Source organism: Podarcis gaigeae (assembly GCF_964106915.1).
Source record: "Podarcis gaigeae genome assembly, chromosome: 11".
Taxonomy (NCBI): domain Eukaryota; kingdom Metazoa; phylum Chordata; class Lepidosauria; order Squamata; family Lacertidae; genus Podarcis; species Podarcis gaigeae.
In genome coordinates, this window is record NC_139687.1 from 8,779,931 (window position 1) to 8,802,526 (window position 22,596).

General features: G+C 43.6%; 1 protein-coding gene across 15 annotated transcripts in view; it reads right to left on the reverse strand.

The window, feature by feature from the left end:
- Positions 1–22,596, reverse strand: part of CDC14B (cell division cycle 14B) — a 56,779-nt gene extending 34,183 nt beyond the window's left edge. For 10 of the 15 annotated variants that reach the window (XR_014555969.1, XR_014555970.1, XR_014555971.1 and 7 more), the window contains exons 1-4: positions 22,239–22,588; positions 5,123–5,216; positions 2,947–3,022; positions 302–394 (exon numbers count right to left, since the gene is read on the reverse strand). Coding sequence is in view for 7 of the 15 variants with exons in the window: in XM_083702062.1 (XP_083558188.1) it covers positions 302–394; positions 2,947–3,022; positions 5,123–5,216; positions 22,239–22,419 (444 nt within the window). In the remaining 8 variants the exon portion in view is untranslated. Of the gene's footprint in view, positions 1–301; positions 395–2,946; positions 3,023–5,122; positions 5,217–7,377; positions 7,960–22,238 lie in introns of those variants that run through there. The other 5 variants (XR_014555968.1, XR_014555975.1, XM_083702057.1 and 2 more) reach the window with 5 other exon arrangements.

Here is a 22,596-nt window from a genome sequence, read left to right on the forward strand (position 1 = left end):
TCATATATGACATTTGGTTTAGCAAGGCAGGTGAGCTTGCCAAAATGGTGTGGCAATAAATAAATCCATATATCTAGTAATAAGAGTAACAACAGCAACAAGTGAGGGGGAAATGGGGAAAGAAAATGGGCTTAGGGGAAAAAATGTAAAGCAGTTTTATCCTGTGAATGCATTCCTTTTCCTAAACTGGGGGCAAAAGGACATGAACCACAAGTTACTTGATCACTAGACATGAGGGGGCAGGGACGACACAGGCTTGTGGGTCTTTGACAGTTTAAAAGTTAAACATTAGAATACTTACTGCGTAACAGCCTATGAGGAAGGCTGCGTTGACTTGCTTTTTCTGATCAAAGCCAGTATAATGAACAATCTTCTTTCTTAACATGGTAAAGGACTGTACCAAGGAAATAAACAATGGGGTTATAATCCAACTCCTTGCATTATAAAAAGTTGCATTTGAGTCATATTTAAGTACTAAGCACACATAGAAAACAGCCTCATTTGGTAACACGTAGTTACATTGTTACATTTTATTTAAGACATAATTCAAATAATTACTTCTTTGTCAATGCCTTTGTACAACAAAGAGGGACACTGGGACCCAGAATACATAGTAATGAAGGTTGAAATGGTAAGAAGAAGAAAATTAAATGAGCTAGAAGGTCAAATATCCAAAGCTAAAATATAATTTAATGAAACAATTCTGAAGTCCACAATATAGGTAACATAAGTATTTGAGTCAGGAACAAAAGAGCTTATGTAAACATGAGGTTATTATGAGAAGCAATTTCCTCAACTTTGCTGTTTTAAAGGGTCTTTTGTAAACTTTACTTGTACCAGACAATGTGAAATTTATTTACACACCTCAGAGATTCATTAGTCATTTATAGAAGAGCAATAAAAAATACACACCCTAACATAAATTTGAACCTATAGTGCTGTCCTTCTCAAGACATGCTCTTATAAACCTCTAGCTCCTCAGCAAACAGCTTCGCTGTTCACTGAAAAATAATTACTACAAGGCCACATTCACACCATACTTTTAAAGCACTGCGATACCACTTTAAACTATCATGGCTTTCCCCAAAGAAACCTGGGATGCGTCGTTTGTTAATGGTGCAATGACTGTTAAAAGTGTTTTCACAGCACTTTAAATGTATGGTGTTAATGTAGCCCAAGCAGAGTAATTGGAATGTGAAGATCCAATAGTAATCCCATAACCAGCTCCTCCACATAATACTTCAAATTCCAAACTTACAATTTATCAGATCTCCACAGCAAACATCACTTTAAGTCTTGCAGCTGTGTGTAACTGCTGAGTCACAAACTTCAGTTTTCACTGTTTAACTTTGCAACCGCATTTCAAAGGCTGAATGAAAACGTATTTGCAGCTTCTGTTTTTTTTATTCTGCAATGTCTTCCCAATAGGCATTTTCCCCCATCTACTATCAGAAATTCTTGCACTAAATAACTTGAAAAAATGTGGAAAAGCCTGGAAAATAGTATGACTTGTTTGACTAGACGAGCCATTTCTTCAGCATGCTGGCTATCCCAAGATCCCTCACACTACTACATAGTACAGTTTTAAGGCTTAATTGCCATTATATACTACTACAGTTCTATAAAACACCCGAGGGTATTCTTTTTGTAAAAACTTGAAAATAACAGATTGCCTTGTCAACTGTTCCATCTGATCATAAAGGAAAAAGAAAATAGATTACAAGCTTGTGGTAATCTGTAGCAGGATCTGTAACAGGGAAGAACAGCAACTAGATGTATATAACCTTCACAGAATCCATGAGGAACAAAACTAGTTTTACTTCTTCTAGTTATTTGTTCCAACATTACAGCGGAGGTGGAATCTGGGGAGTTGTTTCCTAATTATTTTAAAGGGGAGGCTACAGCCTAACTTTGGGGGTCTTAGGGAGGTAATCCAAGAAGCACTTCTGCTAGGACTTTTGGCTGTGCAACATAATTTCCCTCCCCCTCCTTTCCTCACACACCTCCTAAATTTGCTCTGGGTCCCCTGCCCCAACTCTCTGAAACATATTTGGGGAGACAGAGCACAGGATGCACAGGGAGAGCTGAGTGTGGGGAAATTCCATTACGTAAGTAATTTTCAATTTTATATTGATCAAAAGATTAAATATCATGCCGCTGAATAGACTAGGGCAGAGTGCCTCAGAGCTTTTGTCCTATTTTTTTTTTTGCTTGCCTCTTGCGTAATGCTGAATGATGGTCCACAAGGAGCTACAACTTGATCCCTTGTGTGGGTGCCGCACATCATCTATAGGGGCCCTATATTTGACTTAGAATCCCACTCATTTTGTTACAGAACAAGATACATTTTCCTTAAAATGTTAAAATATAAAGAACCAGTATTTTAATCGTCAAGAGGTGCTGGCAAGCACTGTTAAGATTTTTTTTTTTTAATGAAAAAGATAAAACCCACTGAAATACATATTATCTTCAGACACTGGCAGGTTGCCAGAAACAAGGAATTCCACGGGGGAGGGGGCACTTCCACTCCAAATAGTGTTTTCTAGTAAGTTTATTTTGCCTGTGATACCATGAGGACTTTTAAGTTCCATGGTTTTCAGCTTCTTGCCTTCTGCCTTTATCCATTAACCACAGAATGAATTCCCTGTTATTTGTACTCCAAAATAAAAGCAAGCAAGTTCTACCACATTATTCTTCCCCACCCTTTTGCCAAACACACACACACACACACACACACACACACACACACACACACACACAATATTCTCTGGATTACCCATATGAACACCAACCTAAATCCCTTTCACTTTAAATATTTTCTGCCAGTGAATATAACGTAGTAAAAACAGTGCACACATGAACTTCAAGTGAATAATGTTCACTCCCAGCAACATTTCATAAAGGAATATAATAACATACAAACCATTGAGTACAAATCATTTTTACCTTCAATTTTTTATTTAGCTTGCAACAGTATCTGTAAATCATTGCCAGATTGAGTGGGCCAAAATCTGCATAGAAACTTGGGGAAAGGGGGCGGGTGGGAAAGAGAGGGGTGAAGAGGAAAAAAAGTTTGCTTAAACTGAAATACTTCGGTTGAAACGGCTGTTCAAAAGAACCACATCCCTCCTCAACTCTGCCAGCACTGCCCACATAAACCGGCATTATAGCTGACATACCACTTATTCAGATTCGCTTCTAGATTACTGTTCGAATACGTTGCAATTATCGGTGGAAAAACAATTATGTAACCCTCATACATATTGTAAAACAGCTCTGCTGGATTACAATGTCAGTGTGTGTTGAAACAATTTGGGAATTTTCTGTTAAACAATTTGCAGACATTGTTTTTAGAAAAGTCAGTCTGAAAGGTAACAATGCAGAAATTATAAAAGCTTGTTAGCACCCTGTTAAAACCCTTCAAAACCTTTCCGTTGCAAATTAAAATATATCCTGAAGGTGACAAGAACTGAATTTGCCCACTGGATTTCTGAATAATTCTTATTCTGTCCTTGCCTCCTACCAATCAGTCTCTGCCGTGCGTGTTTAATTCAGGAATATCTACCAAAGGCAACCCACAAAGGATGCTGCCTATTTCTTGCTGAACAGGCCTCTGATCTGAGGCTGTCTTTTTTCAGAAAACAGAATGCTTGCAATGACGTAGCAAAGATACAGAATCTTGATTAAGCAGTTTATACTGGCTACATGCAGTTTTCCCTCAAACTGTGGCCTATTCAGGTGATCCACAGAAAGGCTGATGAACAGTTGAGACCATCTGTTCTTGTGTCTGCATGACTGCTTCTTCTTTTTTAACAAGAGAAACTGAAATTGTTTTCATGAAGACCATATTATAAAAAGCAAGCTAACAAGGCCCTGACTTATGGTCCATGGACAACAAATTTCATAAAATGGCACTGGCATCATCTACAATCGTTTTCTGAAATGTACCAGTTAAAGGCTATTTTAAAATATCATCTATGTATATGGCTTTGAGGGCCTGTTTGGTGTAGTAGCTAGGGTGCTGGACTAGGACCTGGAAACCAGGGTTCAAATCTCCACTCAGCCAATAGGTTTACTGGGACTCCCACTCTAATCTACTTCACAGAGTTGCTGTGAGGAGAAATTGAGATGAGAACTGTGTGTGTGTGTGTGTGTGTGTGTGTGTATAAAATATTAAGTGGTCCCTCAAGAACCTTGCTAATTTTTAGTTGGGGATATGCAATTTGCTGCTATAAGACCTAGTGATGGCTACTTTTTTGGTTAATTACAGTCATACCTTGGGTTGAAGTTGCTTCAGATTAAGCATTTTCGGGTTGCACTCCACGGCAACCCGGAAGTAACAGAATGTGTTACTTCCGGGTTTCGCCACTCGCACGTGCACAGATGCTCAAAATGAAGTCGCATGCATGCGCAGAAGCAGCAAATCGCGACCCGTGCACGTGCAGACGCGGGTTGCGTTCACTTCAAGATGTGAACAGGGCTCCGGAACGGATCCCGTTCGCATCCAGAGGTACCACTGTAATGGAACAATCAATGGTTACTAGTGGAGACAACACAGGCTCAGAAACAGTATGGCTCCCCAGCAATATACTACTGGTGGGGAACAACAGTGGTAGAGGGCTGTTGCCTTCACATCCTGCTTATAGGCTTCCCATAGACATCTGGTTGGCTGCTGTGGGGAACAGGATATTAGACCAGACAGTCCTTTGGTTTGGTCCAGCAGAGATGTTCTTACATTGTTTGGTTACCTTCAACCATCTTACTTGATCCTATGGGCCAGTCCTGCCAGTGGAAGGAAGGAAGCACAAGGACTTCTGCTAGAACAAGGGGGCTTTTCCTCTGTCTCTTCCCCTGTGCCTCCACCAACTGGCTCAGGGGGTGGGTGGGAGAAAACCCACAACAGTGTATAGGGGGAGGAGAGGGGAAATGGTTTGTCTGGCAAGCTGAAACACTTGCACTGACTGAATGATTGCCCTAGTGCTTTGCTGAATTTCTCCCATTATATTTTCCCTTCAGGCACAGGGATATTATAATAATATCTGTTATGATAAAGATTCCTATTACATCCTCATGCTGCTTTATTTCACTGTGTTGAAGAACAAGGGAATAATATTATACTTACTTCTCATATACAAATTCATCATCTACGCAGAAATAATGTGTGCTTGAGCTACCACTCTTTGGTTTGTGGAAGAGAATGGCAAAATAAACACGATCTGAAATTGAAAAAAACAGGCATGAAACTAGTAGTTGTCATGAAAGCCAATATATCTGCATACAAATATGTTGATCCTATTTGAACTGAGTTAAAACTGCAGATATAAAAACCCCCGGATATGCTCTTGTGCCAGGCAACATAAAACATTAACAACTGGTCATGGTGGTGAATTAAGTGACCAAAATGCTGTGTTTGGATGTAGGAAGCCCAGGCTCATACCCACTTTGACCTATGTCGCTCAATGGGCGGTTTTAGGCAAAGTTCTTCCAATCTACTTCAGAGACCAGAACACCACTTAGTTTCACTGTGAGAAGGAAATCATACATTACTAAAGCTGCCCTCATGTATGCGTTTTATTAAGGGGAACAATGTGTAGAACAGGGCTGTGTGTTTGTGCAATGCCACTGGCTCCACTCCAGCATCCACGCATTATAGGAATGGACATTTGCAAGAAAAAGCCTAGGCTTTGCCTCCCTCTGTGCCTCAATACCACTACATGCAGAGACTTTCCCTGGCAGATATCCACACCTAATAGGTGGACATTGTGATGGGTTTAGAAACCCTACTCTTAGTCTAGCAAATTCCCCTTCACATCATTTACATGTACTGTAATCAGACTTGCTTAAAATGTGTGCTTTGGGCTTTGTTTGTTTGTTTTGTTAAAGGCAAAGAAGAGGGGGAAACAAAGAAAATGTATTATTATTCACTTAAAGGTCTGTTTGTGTCAGAACACAGGTCAAACTAGTGGCTTTGATCATACCCTTAAGGCTATCTCTAAATTACTGGAGGAAGTATGAAATGCAACTGCGATGGAAGAATGAGAAGGTTTATTTTTTAAGTTCTATTTTGAATGAAAAGCAATCATTTCACAAAAGCCTCTTGATTAACAAAAGCAGCACTCTAAAACATTTCCAAACCAAACAGATGAGCATGCCAGCCTGTAGGATCCCAGTGGATTCTTTGCCAAATTTATTTAAATCAACTAGTCTTTGTCCCACTAGGAAGCCCTAGCGATTTCCAAGGGGGACTTACTTCCGAGTAAATACCTGTAAGACTGTGGTACAACACAGTAATAAACATGCTTACTTGGAAGAGTCACAGGCCTTGAATTATATACATCCTAGCCTTAGAACAGGGAAGAAAACCCTCCTGAAGTCAAGGGAGCTTACATAGCTAGGGTTGGGCTGTATTCTCAGATTCATCCGTTTTGTTCCCTTGAGGTTTCTGTTTTATTTCCACTGCATTGGGGTGTTGCACCAGTAGATTTGCTTGCTCGCGTGTGCACAGTATTTACAAACGCAGTCTACCCAGCCATGCTGGGTACCATGCGCAGACAGACAGCTGCCGGCAGCCTGCAGTTTGTATCCTTTTGCAAAGCAGCTAATAACCACAAACCATTTGCATTTAATGCCAAAGAAAGATGCCAAATTTAAACGGCGAGGAAAGGAAAGTCCAGGGCTCCTTTTGTTATGCAACTCGCTGCGAGATTGTCACTTGTATTCCACCCCTGCCAAACTTCTCGCAAACAGGGTATAAACCCCAGTGGGTTTATGAAGATGATGGATTTCTTGGAGCTAGCCGCCGCGACCAGAAGGAGGAGGAGTATCAAGAGGAATGGAAAAAGATTAAAGATTATTTAGTTAAATATGTTAAGATGACATAAATAGAATTACTTGCGAGTAACAGATTGGCCTAGGATTTAAATATGTGATGTTCTTGAATACTATGGATAAAAGTCAAAAGGAAAAGAAAGATGTTAATGGATCAAGTCAATTTTATGTGAAACTAGTTTTGGAAAACCGCTACAATGATTTATATGGAAACTCAGCCAGGGGGATTCGAGGAAGTCACCCAACAATGATAACAAAAGTGGATTTTTTACAGTTAGGATATATGTTTGTATATTTTTTTATATGTTTGTGGCTATGTTTGTTTTAAATTTGGAAAACCAATAAAAAAAATTTGGGGGAAAAATAAACCCCGGCGGGGCCTGATCCACCAGCTGCCGAGGAGTCGCCCTGCTGCCCGGCGTGCCGGGTTCACACGTTCGCCGGGAAATTTCTGCGAGTCTTTAAAGGGCCCAAAAGTCGAGCCAAAGAAACCCGCCCGCCGCCCGCCCTGCTCGGCTCCGTTTCCCAACCCTTGTTTTCCCTCCTCACCTTTCGCCACCTCCGCGCACAGGCGAAAGTCCTTCCCGGCGTTCATTGTTTACAGGCATGAAGCGAAGGCGGCCGAGGTTGGGGAAGCCGAGGAAGCAGAGCGCGCTGGAAATGGCTCCGGAGGCAGCCAAGGGCTCCTCCTCCCTCCGCGCTCTCTCTCTCTCCGGAAAGTTTTCCTCAGAAACACGCCGCGGAGGCTCCGCCGCCGCCCACCACTCCCGCTGCAGCGCCCGGTCCTAAGCCCGAGGGGTGGGGGACTCGCCCGGCCGCCGGGAAGCGCAGGCGACTGGAGGAGAAAAGCCACCCCCGTCGGTGAAGCGGCTCTCGAGGCCTCCCCGCCGCTGCCATTGGCTGGCGAACGGGGCAGAGCCGCTCCCGCTAGCCGGAGGCGGCAGCAGCAGCCGCCCTTCGCGTTCCGAGCGGGGCACGGCCCTTCTTCGCCCAGCCCAGCCGCCGCCAGGAGAGCTGGCCCGGCCCGCGGGGGGATACGCAGTGGCCGGGCTCGCCCACTGACTTGGCAGGCCGAGCTCCATTCCTTGGTGGGCGGCCGCCGGGTGGCTCGCCTCGCGCCTGAGGCGACGCGCAGACTTGCGCGCTGGCCAGAAACCTCTCCCCTCCACGACGGCATTTGGGGCGCCTCGCTCGCTTTCCCCATTTCCCTCGCCCTCTTCTCTCCGCGACAATATTTGAGGCAGACTCTTGCAGCTTTCAAGGGGCCTCGGACGAAGCCACAAAACTCAAAAACAGTCCCCCGCCTCTTTGCTTTCCTTGGCCCGTGCTAAACCAACGCGAATCTCAATTAAGTTAGGCAGCCATTCTGGAAACTTCTGTCTCGCTTTTGCACTGCTGGGATTTGCTGATTTGAATGCAAGCGGCTGTGGGAGTCTGTGGCATTTTTATCGCAGCCCCGTAGCCATCTTGAGTCTCCTCAGAGAAATAGGTGGGATATGGTTTGTTCCAGACTAAAACACGAGAGCAACAGATGGCTAAGGTTTCACAAGCGGGAAGCTTGGGTGTGTTTTAACAAAATAATGGGTTTTTAAAATAATAATAACAAAGAAGAAGTAAGAGTTCTCATATCCCACCTTTACACAATATGAGGTGCTTAAGGCGGTTCCTAAATACAGTGGTACCTCGGGTTACATACGCTTCAGGTTACATACGCTTCAGGTTACAGACTCCGCTAACCCAGAAATATCGCTTCAGGTTAAGAACTTTGCTTCAGGATGAGAACAGAAATCGTGCTCCGGCGGTGCGGCGGCAGCAGGAGGCCCCATTAGCTAAAGTGGTGCTTCAGGTTAAGAACAGTTTCAGATTAAGTACGGACCTCCGGAACGAATTATAGTACTTAACCCGAGGTACTACTGTACCCTCAAAACATTTTAGCTGGAAGGCATTGTTGGAGAATAATGCAACAAAACACCACCACCAGAAACTGGCTTATAAGCATGAAACCAAATTTACTAGAATAATAGCTAAAATAGAGATAGATTTGTAACCATTCAAGCAACAAACATACTGTACAGTGGTACCTCAGGTTAAGTACTATAATTCGTTCCGGAAGTCCGTACTTAACTTGAAACTGTTCTTAACCTGAAGCACCACTTTAGCTAATGGGGCCTCAGGCTGCTGCTGCGCCGCCGCTGCACAATTTCTGTTCTCATCCTGAAGCAAAGTTCTTAACCTGAAGCACTATTACTGGGTTAGCAGAGTCTGTAACCTGAAGCGTATGTAATCTGAAGCGTATGTAACCCGAGGTACCACTGTACTAAGGTGCCATGTGCAAAACAAAGCCTGGAGATACTGTAAACACAGAGTGGATAAATGTACAATTTGTATCTCCAGGCTTTGTTTTGCACATGGCACCTTGGTATGTTTGTTGCTTGAATAGTTACAAATCTATCTCTATTCTAGCTATTCTAGTAAATTTGGTTTGATACTTATAAGCCAGTTTGTGGTGGTGGTGTTTTGTTGCATTATTATTACTGTCACCACATTTGATACTTTGTGTATATTGTTTGAGAATACTCTTTCACATGCTCCAGCATAGCTTTGGCAAAAGTTGCAATGCATAAGTACAGTTTAGATTTACTTCTGTGGAACCATGCACAGGATTGCACAATAAAGGGGGGGGGGCGTGCAATTCCTAGTATGGTTCCTTGGAAGCCACACAAGTCTCTCTTGCAACCTCAGCCCCTTCTGTAAAATGGGGGCAAGAACCCTGATTTAATTTACAGGCGTATGGGGTGTCAGGGGAGGGGTAGTATCTTTGGGGTGATGACTCCTTCTGGGGTAGGCACTGAAGCGTTTTTTACTTCACCCCCCCCCCCAGCACACTCCATTGTCTCTAGAGACAGATGTATGCCAACAACAAAGCTACAGGTTTGCTGAAACAGTTACAATATGGTTAACTTCTGAACATTTCATAGCACTGTATAAACACTAAGTATCACCTCTTTGGCACCTTAGCATGAGCAAAGTGGCAAAGTGCTGTGCAAACTTCAAGAGTTTTATGGTATGGCTTGCTAACGTTTCCATTTTAACGACAGCAAAAACATAGGGGGTAATTTGCTAAGCGCACCCAGACGTTTGAACTAGTGTCCTAGTCCAATTCTCTGTCTATCAAAGCTTCCACATGTGAGCTGCTTTCCCATAAATCAGACTCCCACCTTTACATGTAGAAAGGAGGGGAATTGGTAATGCATGTTGAGATTTACAGTGCATGGATTCCTCTGGAAAAGAAAATGGCACTCGGAGGTGTGATTCCATAGCTAGGAAATCTAATAAATGAATTGGCTTTTTGTCAGCAACAGGGAAACTGGCTTGTGTGATGCTTTGTGTTTTATCTCAAGTGACTGTCAAGTGTTTATCTCGTGTTTTTACTATTCTGCTGGGAGCTGCCCAGGGTGGCTGGGGAAACCCAGCCAGATGGGTGGGGTATAAACAACAACAACAACAACAACATTGTTATCCTGAGAAAACATATATAAGTATAATGCAGCAAGATGTGGCAAATTGTGACCTCAGAAGGGCACAGGGAAGCTTTCACACTATAGAACTTTACTGTGAGACTCGCCACGGATGAATGGAGTATTGTCAGGATCTGCCCTTCCCCATAGCTCATGGTGAAGATCCTAGTTTCAATTCTCAGCATTTTCTGGTAGGGCTGGAAAATATTTCTCTCTGAAACCTGGGAAGCTGCTGGTGGCCGGCACTGATAGTACCAAGCTCAACTGATCTGTGGTCTTACTTAGAAACTTGCCTATGTTCCTAAACTTTTTATGGGGAGGGATATACCATTTGCAGACTAAGGGAGGAATGCATGTGAGATACGATACGATACGATACGATAATCTTTATTGTCATTCTCCCATACAGAACAATGAAATTGAAAAAAATCTACATCAGACATTCAAAAACCAACAAGCCTGCTATCCCAGCCTGGTTAACCCTCTAAAAACTCTGATACTCCATAATTAAATATAATATACTCGCACAGAGACTACCTTACACTGCGTTTAAAACCAAAATCACATTTGGATAGAAACTGTTTCTCAGGCAGCTAGTCCTAGTCTTTATAACCCTGTACCTTCTTCCAGAAGGCAGAAGCTGAAAGAGATCATTTCCGGGGCGTGCACTATCCTGCACTATCTCTGCGGCTTTCTTATGACACCTGGAAGCACAGAGGTGTCTCAATTATGAAAGCACAGCCTTTTTAGAATTACATCTTTTAGTTTTCTTCACTTCTGCATGTTACACACACGTCCTCATTTTGCTGCGCATCAAAGGGAAAATCCATGGGTAAAAAGAAAACATTGTGTGCTTATTTGTTTGTAAGCTGAGGATTTGTTTCTTCCCAAGCAAGTGGCAGAACATTATGAAAGAAGTATTAGCAGTTTTAAGACGTTAATTGCAGGGTGTGGAGATGTTGTTTTAGGGTGCTAACTTTAAAGGAATGCTCATGGCAGAACATTTTTACAATTCCTTACCACACCTATTACTATGAAAGAAACCAAATGTAGAAATAATAATGTTTAAACCCTTCCGTAATAGATGTGTCTACAGAGGACAGTTTCAAAGGGCGAGCCAAAAATGGACACTTTTCTTTAGGAGGGGGGTCAATGTTTTACAGTTTCTTCAGATATCAAATATTTGTTTTAGCATGCTAACTGAAAAGTACTGCAACTCGCGTTATATATCACCATAGCATAAGCTAAAGGTTTGGCACAATCACAATCTCTTTCATCATTACAACCACTTTCTTAATGACTACTCTGAGTAACATCACTATTTCTATTTTAGTTCTCCAAGATAACTTGCCCAAGGTTTCTGTTCTCAAGTAATGTCACACCACTCAGGGATCCAGGGTCCATACTAAAAAAGTAAGTGACTTTAATGCATTTACTGAAGTGCGGATGTAAGCTACAGTGTTTGTGATAACTATCACAACATTGATAAAATGGTATATGACCCTACCTTTACCCATTAAGATACATTCTACTTCCATAGTGCAACACATCTGAGGCCTAAGAGGAACAAATAGTTACATTCCTTATTTCACTAGTCACTCTTTCATTTTGCATCCATCCACAGCTAATTCTGAAAGTTCTTTAATTTCGTTACACATTTGGGAAGAGCTCCAGCTCATTTTGTGCCTTTGAGACTTCAGCACTTCTGCAAAGCAGTTATCAATATTTACAGGGTAAGTGCTGCAGTTAAGAGAGTGACTAATGGGTGTCATGAGAAAGCCTTGTAATAATCAGAACAGACACTTAAAGAGCAATATCCTTGAGTTATGGAACACTTTGTACTAAGTAAATATTCACAAATGGGAAATCCACTCTGACCCAAACCTGGGCACACTTAATTCAGCAATAAGCCCCACTCAGTACACTGGATGTACTTCAGAGTAAAGGTGCATAGGATCAGGCTCCATGTTTTTTGGGAAGGGCAAGACTGTCAATATTAAAAGACTTCTTAGCCCTCTTCCTTCTTGGGGGAAAGAACCACCAAATATTTTGGTGCACTTGAAGTTTAGTTAGGATCTACACAGGTCATGTTCCTTTTCTTTCTGTATGTTACCTGTTCCATACATATATTTTCAAACCCTGGTAAAAAGCCCCACCAGCTGCAATATAACTCAGCATTCTACACAGCAACGCCCAGGTTTGGGGCAAGCTTCTACAATTTACATCCATTTTTAAAAGGTCAGTGGAAATTTGCCCATTGATTTCAGCAAAATGGTTCTTATTTTGCAACTCGGGTGACTTGCTGTAAGTAGATTTGATCAAATCAGGGTCTCCAGCCACCTTGTCCTCTGTGCCACCAGTTCTGGTTCCTCTGAAAACCAGGTACATTTGCCTCTGTTGATGAAAAGATGCCCTCTAGGCTGCAGCTCCAGCCTGGATAGCCTAGGTAGGATAATGATACCTGGCACATTCCTAGTCCAAGAAAGCAGATTTCAGAGGAGATATCTCTCTGCCTTTCCTGCCAGATGTGCTTGTGTACTTCAGGCAAAGCTCAGAATTGCATGCTTTGCTCATGTTGCTGTTACGGAAATACGAGTCTTTTGCAGACAAAGAATTCTTACAGGGATAGAAGGTTGGAGCTGTGATTTATTTATTTTTTGTCACAGGGCTCTCAACCATGTACGGTACTTACATAGTAAAGGTAAATTCTGATAGGCCCAGGATGATTCCCCTCATGTGGAGGAGCTTTATAAAGGCATGCTGATATGTGTGAGGAGCCCTTTCTCGTGTGTTAAAGAAAAAGATGGTGAGAGGTGGAGCATAGCTGCTGGGTGCATAGGTTGGGGGGGGGGCTAGCCATTAGAGCCCCACGACCCCCTTACATGTCCTTTGAATGCCTGAGGAGGTCACATGAACATTCCCTTATAAACTGAAGTTGATCTCCTTTGAACCATGTGGTGTATCCTACAGAAACCAAGTGGAGCAATAGTATCTTGCTGTGTTATCATTTCAAAAGCCCATCTTAACAGCTTACTTCAACGTATCAGGCAAGAGGCCAAGACAGAGGCAAACTCTGCAGTGAGCAAAATGCATTTGATCCAATATTAAAAGGCCTTTAAGATAGTGCTCAGAGCAGTCTGCAGTCTGTGACACCGGGTGGCTGTCTGCAGTCTTTCAGTAGGTGACACAGGTTGGTTACCAACAGGCAGGGCAAGTCAAGATGCCTCTGGTACAAATCTTGACATGGTTTACATATTTAGGAAGGCCACTCTCAGCCTCCCCCTATCAATAGTATAAGGATAATACTGGTCTTTCATACAAAGCGATGGTAGACGTGAAATAATTTGAGCAAAAGCTGCAAATCTCCCCCTTTAGAAATGCTCTGGCTGGTCCCTTTCTAGTCCCAAAACCAAAACAACAAACACTTAGAGCAGGCTTCCTCAACCTCGGCCCTCCAGATGTTTTGAGACTACAATTCCCAGCATCGTTGACCACTGGTCCTGCTAGCTAGGGATCATGGGAGTTGTAGGCCAAAAACATCTGGAGGGCCAAGGCTGAGGAAGCCTGACTTAGAGGAACAGGGGAGAATCTTAGAGGAGCAAGGGAGGGCATCTAGCTAAAGCGTATAGGATACAGAAGCCAGCTTTCATTGTCTGCAGCAAAAGTAGCATGTTTTGATGCCAAGTGATGCAGATTAGCCTCTTAGAAGCATCCCCTTGAAAAGCTAAACAACTGGGGTTGCTTTGTGCACCCTGTTATAGGAAAAACGATTGATTGATTGACTGATTGATTGATTGTCAAAGGGATCTCTTCAGAGAATGTCTGGGTTGCACACAACTGACATTTCATCACCAAGTTATAGGTGAAGCAGTTCATGAACCTTCCCTGGAGGTTTTTAAAGAGAGGTTGGATGGCCATCTGTTTTGGAAGCTTTAGCTGAGATTCCTGCATTGCAGGGGTTTGGATGAGATGGCCCTTGGGTCTCTTCCAACTCACAGATTCTATGATTCTATGACCTTGTGACTTCATTTAATAAACTCAGATGCTACAGGCAAGAACCCAGCCTTAGGGGTACAGCTGAACTTGGGTTTGAACTTAGAAGTTCTAAAATAAACGTGAAAAGGAAACCTTCATGCCCTGATTATTTATATTCTATTAGCAAGATGCCCTTTCCCCCCCCAGCTGAAAGGGGAAAGGCTTGACTTTCCAAAAATAGCAAAATAAGTATTGATAAATTTAGGCAGTTGGGTACCATTTCATTTACAGAGCAAGATTCCTAGCCAAATTTTAAAGTTCTTCTTTTGCATCAGATTTTTTATTGGATTCTGGAATAACTTATGTCAGGGAACATGCTGCTGAGCGAGAGATTATCACGGAGATTATCACGGAGACACACTTTCCCTGTCCATCATTGCAATCTTCTATTACCAGCTCAACACCAAGAAAAATCAGAGACATATTCTCAGGACATATGCAAAGTCCCAGCTATACTGAGCTTTTTTGTAACATGTATTCTGACACAGAAGCACTCAGAGTGAATTTAACTCTACACACATAAGAGAGTCATGCATTACTTAGGCCAGGGGTCGGCAACCTAAGGCCCATGGGCCACAAGCGGCCCATGGGGGTCATTTAACTGGCCCATGGACCCCCGCTGCCCGCTCAGTTGGCTCCCATGCACCGCGCTAAACCAGCGCGGAGCAGGGACCACCTTCCGCAACGCTGGCTGGCTTCCCATTGGCTGCAGGAAGCTCCTGCAGCCAATGGTAAGCTGCGCATGCCTCCTCTGCGCTGGAAAGAAAATAGCACATGCGTGCAGAAATAGTGCATGCGTGTGCGCTCGTGCACACACTCTGGCCCACCGAGGTATTTGTGGGACTGTGAACCAGCCCAAGCCACAAAAACTTTACCGTCCCCTGACTTAGGCTCTCCCAAGCTGAACAAAAACCACTAGCTATGTACTGTGGCCTGCCAAATGATTTGGCACACAGATATACAATCTTTTTTTCCTTTTTTGTGTGATGTGAAATAAGCAGCAAAATGGACATACCTAGTCCATGGCTGCTGTGCGGCATGTTGATCACAATGTATCTAGGCCTGTCACAGGATCAGACTGACATAACAAATGACCTTTTTATTTGGACAGGACAAAGTCACTTTTAAGTGTCAGTATGCCCACTTGAGGGATACGGGTGGCGCTGTGGGTTAAACCACAGAGCCTAGGACTTGCCGATCAGAAGGTTGGCGGTTCGAATCCCCGCGACGGGGTGAGCTCCTGTTGCTCGGTCCCTGCTCCTGCCAACCTAGCAGTTCAAAAGCACATAAAAGTGCAAGTAGATAAATAGGTACCACTTCAGCGGGAAGGTAAATGGCGTTTTCGTGCGCTGCTCTGGTTCGCCAGAAGCGGCGTAGTCATGCTGGCCACATGACCTGGAAGCTGTACGCCGGCTCCCTCGGCCAGTAAAGCGAGATGAGCACCGCAACCCCAGAGTCGGCCACGACTGGACCTAATGGTCAGGGGTCCCTTATGCCCATTTGAAGGAGTGCTGTAAATATCCAATGCAGAAAATATCCACAGTAAACACTGTACTACCATGAACAAGCAATGCAGAGTCCTGTGAATGAAAACAGAACTTTCCAGCGAAGCAATGCAAAGAGAGAGAGCTGTGAGTAAATAATGCCTGGGTTTTTTTGAAAATTGTTTTGGGAATTTAATTCACAGACTGTTACTTATTGTTGTTACCAACCATTTATGCGGCATCACTTTTAAGAGGTAATGTGCTTTACAATTATCTCCCACATGCCTTGCATCCCTTTTCAGAAAGTGAGTGACATTCCTGTTCTATGGATGGACAACTGGAGTGGAGAGACCTGACCAAGGCGGAGTTTATAACCAAGCTATAATTTTCTGAAAAGGTTCCAATATATGTAACTTATATCAGGGATCTGAAACCAACTGCATTTTCTAAGCCCTGTGTTTATTAGCATGCATAATACAAGAGCATGTTGAGAACATAATAGATGAAACAGCCCTTAGATGTTCCTCCATCATGCCATCCCACAAAGTGGGGGCTTACAAAGAACTGGGGAAATGAAGGGAGAGAAATGTTAAAAACCAATACTATTAGACTGGGCACTAGGAACACTGGGACTAGAATGAGTAGCTAATTGCTTATCCAGCCCTGAGCCTCAAGAGCCTAGCACTATGGTGCAACTGCCCTACAGCCTACCCATTGCTACAAACATTTTTCCCTAGGCAAGCCTAGCCAGACATGCAGTTGTTGACATACATTGATCTCTTTTCAAGCTAATCTTAATTGTTCTAAATGTTTCTAATTGTTTTAAGTGTTTTTCATTGATAGCTTTAATATCTCTTGCAAACCACCAAGAGGTTTTATTACAATCAAGTAGTATAAACATTTTGTTAAATAAAAAATAAAGCACCAATGGGTTCGGGGGCTTCGAAAGCCCTACATGATTTAAAATATCTAGCTCTAAGCAATATGCTAGAGTCTGCTGTTCGTAACTCTTGCAATCTTTATATGGGCATTTACATGTACCATTGATTACATGCTGTTCATAAAAATCAAAACATTATTTATACCCTCTTTCAAAGAACAATAAAAGTGGAAGGATAAGAAAACACAACAGGAAATTCGATTCAGCAGCTATAAGCAGTCCAAAATTTAGATGGAAAAAGGCTTTTAAGACTTTGGGCGGAAATAAAAGCTACAACAGCAGTTTAAGGGATCTTTTAATGCCACATCCTTAGTTATGTTGTATTCCTAATATTTTGTATTTCCCCCCTCATGTTTGATTTCCACATCTACAATACAGTATTATATTGAATTCAATCCTTCACTGCTTTCTTGCAAGAAGAAGATAAAACAAATAGGTACATGTTGCTGATAAAGCACATTTCCTGGACTCAAAAGATTTTCAGTTTAACTGTGGTGAAAACTTGTGCAATTATTCATCATCCAGATGAAACCTTCTCAATATAAGTGTTCCATTTTATAGCCAGGACTCCGCTATACAGCGGCAAATAAAACGTTTTAGGTGTGTGCATTACACAAACGTGACACTAGATGGCGAGGGTGAGCTAAGGCAAATTCAATATATCTTTCAAATCGTTTTTCCCCAAAAAAGCATTTTCACAACTTTTTTTATATGTGTGTAGATTCCACCCAAGATGCAGAGACAGGCTGGATTTAAATGCTTTGTATGTTAGATGGATTAAATCGAGTCAACTTAACTCATGATTGCAACATTGATTTAAAACTGGCAAGAAAAAAGTTTACATCAAATCACTGGTTTCAGCCTAATTTTCCAACTTATATTTTTCTTCAACAAGCCCACACAAAAATTTGTTGAAATGATAATCAAAGCAGTATGCATTTATAACTAAGAAGAGCCTTTTAATTACTAAGGAGTATAATCTGAAATCTCTAGGTACATTAGTCTTCTGGGCTTTTGCACTGCAGAATTTATATTTGCTTAGAGACAGAGGAACAATGGTGAAATTGGCTCTCTTTGCACCCATATAGGTGCAAGGAAGATCACTACTTGAAGAATAAGACCCAAACTACATTTGCTATTTAAAGTGCTTTCCTGATCACTTAGGAATCTTGCAACATAGGTCATAGCTTCAATTTTCAGATATCATGGGCTTGATCCAGATAATTCTGCACACAGAACAGGGCTTTCCCACCTCTTTCTTACTTTAGCTCCCTGCTGCTCCTAAGGGTTTGGGGGAACAGATCCAGAATGGCATGGGATCAGGTTCTAGAGGGGGGATCTGCAGAAATCAAGGCAATCCCCTGCGTGGGGGAAAACTGCCATTGATTCATGCAAGCAGACCTTTGGGTCTGTTCTCATGAGTCTAAACTTTCACACGTGTTTCTTACTTTCAGAGTTTCACTGAAATGACTGTAATTGAAGGCTCAATACAGCTGAATGTGTTTTAACATCCAATTTAAACTAAAATTAGCTTCTTTATTTTGATTTTTAAGAATCCGCTCCATTTTGTGCAGATAAATTATGTATGCATCAGATCAGGACAATACACAGCGTTTCCAGGAAAAAGCTGGAGGAAAAAGAAAGCAGATCAATCAAATAAAGCAGAGATGTTGTTCAGTAGTAGTTTGCTGGCGGCCTTTGATGATTCCCCATCTATCCAGCATGACAGGCTGAGACAGAAGAGCAACCATGTGAGTGCAAAGAACCTTGAGTGTTATTCAACTCCAGAACCCTGCCCAAGCCTTTGTTTGCCTTCTTAAAATATGTTTTCTAACAATGATCAGAATGTAGATTCAATTATTTTTTTAATCACGAGCTTTCTATACTACCCTTCGGCAAAAATGGCTGTATGGTGCTTTACAAAAACAAGGTAGTATGAAAACAATAAAGCCTAAGAAATAGAAACAAAAAATAATAGTTCTCATCAGTTACATAATTGACAGCGTTATGAAAAGGGGACTTCCAATCTATCAGCCTCTAAAAGCGCGGCAAAACGGTGTTTGTTTACCTGGCTTCTAAAAGAACATAAGGGAGGGCATTCTACAGATGTATTATATTATCATACTGCAGGTATAATTTTATGTACAAACATATATACACGCAGTAAAATGTTGAAATCTAAAACCTGCAGATGGAGAATCATGTTGTGATCCATAAGGTTAAGGCATCTCTTAACTAGAAAAGAGGAATTGCAACCTAGCATTGCTTTAGAATGTTCACACTGATGCGATAGCCTTTGTAGTGCCATATTGCAATATATTTATAATATACGTACCTACATGTATATTAATAGATATATTGCAATATGACACTACACAGGCTATCGCATCACTGATCAGACAACAGCAAAGGTTGCTAGGTTTATCGAGGGTGCAATGAGATCAAGGGCCACTATCTGAACAATGGTCTTGGTCATTTGATGGTCCTTTTTATCCATTGTTGTTTTTTTAAATTGTATATATTGGTTGTTTTATGTTGCTACGGCCATTGGCTAATACAAATAAAGTTTCTCTATCTTTGTACCTACAAGTGGAAATGCTTCCCTGGATACTGCCCCAACCAACAAGTAGTGCAGGGACATTTAGCTATGCAATGCAACTTCCTGACCCTTTCCTCTCTTCATGCAACCCCTAAATCTGTTCTGGGTGCCCACTGCCCCCACCTTCAACCCACCAGACTTAGGGGTCACTCAAAAGTCTTTGTGCCAGCAGAACTGTTTAGCTGGATACTGTCCCGGGGTTTGCATCTCTCTGCTCAGCCACGAAACTCCCTGGATGATGTTGGGCAAGTCAATTGTTTCAGCCTAACCTACCTGACGACGCAGGTGGCGCTGTGGGTTAAAGCCTCAGCGCCTAGGACTTGCCGATCGAAAGGTCGGCGGTTCGAATCCCTGCGGCGGGGTGCGCTCCCGCTGCTCGGTCCCAGCGCCTGCCAACCTAGCAGTTCGAAAGCACCTCCGGGTGCAAGTAGATAAATAGGGACCGCTTACCAGCGGGAAGGTAAACGGCGTTTCCGTGTGCGGCTCTGGCTCGCCAGATGCAGCTTTGTCACGCTGGCCACGTGACCCGGAAGTGTCTCCGGACAGCGCTGGCTCCTGGCCTCTTGAGTGAGATGGGCGCACAACCCCAGAGTCTGTCAAGACTGGCCCGTACGGGCAGGGGTACCTTTACCTTTACCTTTAACCTACCTGACAGGGTTGTTGAGTAGATGAAATGGGGAGAAGAGAGGACTGTGTATGTCACTTTGAGCTTCTTGGAGGACAGATGAGCTTTACATGCAATAATGAATAAATAAATACCGGTAATAATATGCTATTGGAGGGACGTGGGTGGTGTTGTGGTGTAAACCACTGAGCCTCTTGGGCTTGCCGATCAGAAGGTTGGTGCTTCGAATCCCCACGACAGGGTGAGCTCCTGTTGCTCAGTCCCAGCTCCTGCCAACCTAGCAGTTCGAAAGCACGCCAAAAAGTGCAAGTAGGTAAATAGTTACCGCTCCGGCAGGAAGGTAATCGACATTTCCATGTTCCATTGCGCCAGAAGCAGCTTAGTCATGCCGGCCACATGACCCGAAAAAACTCTGCGGATAAACATCAGCTCTCTCAGCCTGTAAAGCGAGATGAGCACTGCAACCCCAGAGTCGTCTGCGACTGGACTTAACTGTCAGGGGTCCTTTACCTTTACCTTTTTAAAAATATACTGTACGGAGAAGCTTAGAACTACAGTGGTACCTCGGGTTACATACACTTCAGGTTACAGACTCTGCTAACCCAGAAATAGTACCTTAGGTTAAGAAGTTTGCTTCAGGATGAGAACAGAAATCGTGCTCCAGTGGCACAGCAGCAGCGGGAGGCCCCATTAGCTAAAGTGGTGCTTCAGATTAAGAACAGTTTCAGGTTAAGAACAGACCTCTGGAACGAATTAAGTACTTAACTCGAGGTACCACTGTACTGCATTACTCGGAAGAGTGCTTCCCACCGTAATGATGACTAAGGGTCTGGAAAGCAAGCCTTATGAGGAATGGTTGAAGGAGCTGGCTATGGTAAGCCTGGAAAAGAGGAGACGGAGAGGAGATATGATAGCCACATCCAAATATCTAAAGGGCTGCCACATGGAAGATGGAGCAAGCTTGTTTTATCCTGCTCTGGAGGGTAGGACTCGAACCAATGGCTGCAAATTATACGAAAAGAGATTCCGACTAAATGAGGCCAGCTGTCATGGATGCTTTAGCTGAGATTCCTGCATTGCAGGGGGTGGACTGGAAGACTCCAGAGGTCTCTTCCAACTCTACAATTCTATAAAGTAGGGAGGTAGTATCAAAGGAACCTGGAGGTCCTTTTGCCCAGGATTTGTATCATCAGGACAGTTTTGAGTCATGTTAAGCTTCTTGTACAAAAGGTGGAGAAGAAAACAAGCACCCATCGAACAGGCAACAATAAAGAAGTCTTGTTTATCCCACACAGGCACACCGACTCTGGGGAGGCAGCAGTTTCCCCCAAGGGCTCATAACTAGTTGCAGGAGAGGAAAATACATTTTCCCCGACTCCCCTATCTCTATACAAAAGGCAATGCACAGAATTCGAAGATTTGATCCGAAATCAGGAGAACACCCACTCTTCCTGATACTCCTCCTCCTCCAGGAAGAGTGGATTAAATTTAATGATTACTTAGTTAAATATGTTAAGTTAAATTAACCGAAAACAGCTTGCAGATACTTAATTGGCTTAGGATTTTATTTATGTTAAGTGATGAATTCATATGTTTAATTTCATAATGTGAAGATCTAAGGATGTTAATGTTTAAGTTATTTTTTTTAAAAGAACTGTGATTTGGAAAACTGTTAAAAGGACATGCAATGAAATTCACCCAAGGGGAAGCCAGGAAGTCACTTAACAATGTTAACAAGTGTAATTTTCAATAAGGTTATGATTTATGTTTGTTTGTCTTATGTGTTTGTTTATAATGTTGTGAAAACCAATCAATTTTTTTGGGGGGGGGAAAGAAATCAGGATAACACCAGGGGGTGGGGGTGGAGGAGTGGAACGTCTGACTTATTTGCATTCGGAAGCAAAAAACAACAACAACAATAACAACACCGCGATTATTGAGAGGGAATCGGGAGCTTCCTCGTGCACCCGATTTTCAATCCCAAGGGATCGCGGGTAGCGCGCAACGTTTGGAAGCGCGAAGGAAGCCCGGGCATTGTTTACCCGGCGCCTCGGCGGCGCGCGCGGACGCAAAGGGCAGCTTGCGGAGAAATCCGCGCCGCGAAGTAACTCGGGAGGCGGATTTCCAAGCCAGGGAGGCGGATCGGCGAGTCCGTGCCCCCCGGTGCAACCAACACGCCCACCGCCCTCCCCGACCCGCGCCCGCTCACCTGTGATCTGCAGGTAGAGCTCTCTCCGGAGGGGCCGCGGCGCCGGCTCGTCCGCCTCCAGGACGGCGGGCAACGTGGCCGAGCTGCGCGTCTTCTTGACGGCCGGCGGCGGCGGCGTGTCGGGCAGGCTGGCCGGGGCCGAGTTTCGCCGCCCGCCCGCCGCCGAGGTCTTCCGCTTCATGGCGGCGGCGGCAGCGGCGGAGGAGGCGGCGGCAGCGCACCGGCGCTCATCCCCGCCGCTTACCCCCCTCGCGGGGCTCACGCAGCCCAGCGGGAGCAGGAGGCGGCGGGCGGCGGGACGCGGCGGCCACAAGCGCCGCCCCGCTCGGCTCCCAACCGGCCGCGGGCCGCTCCCGCC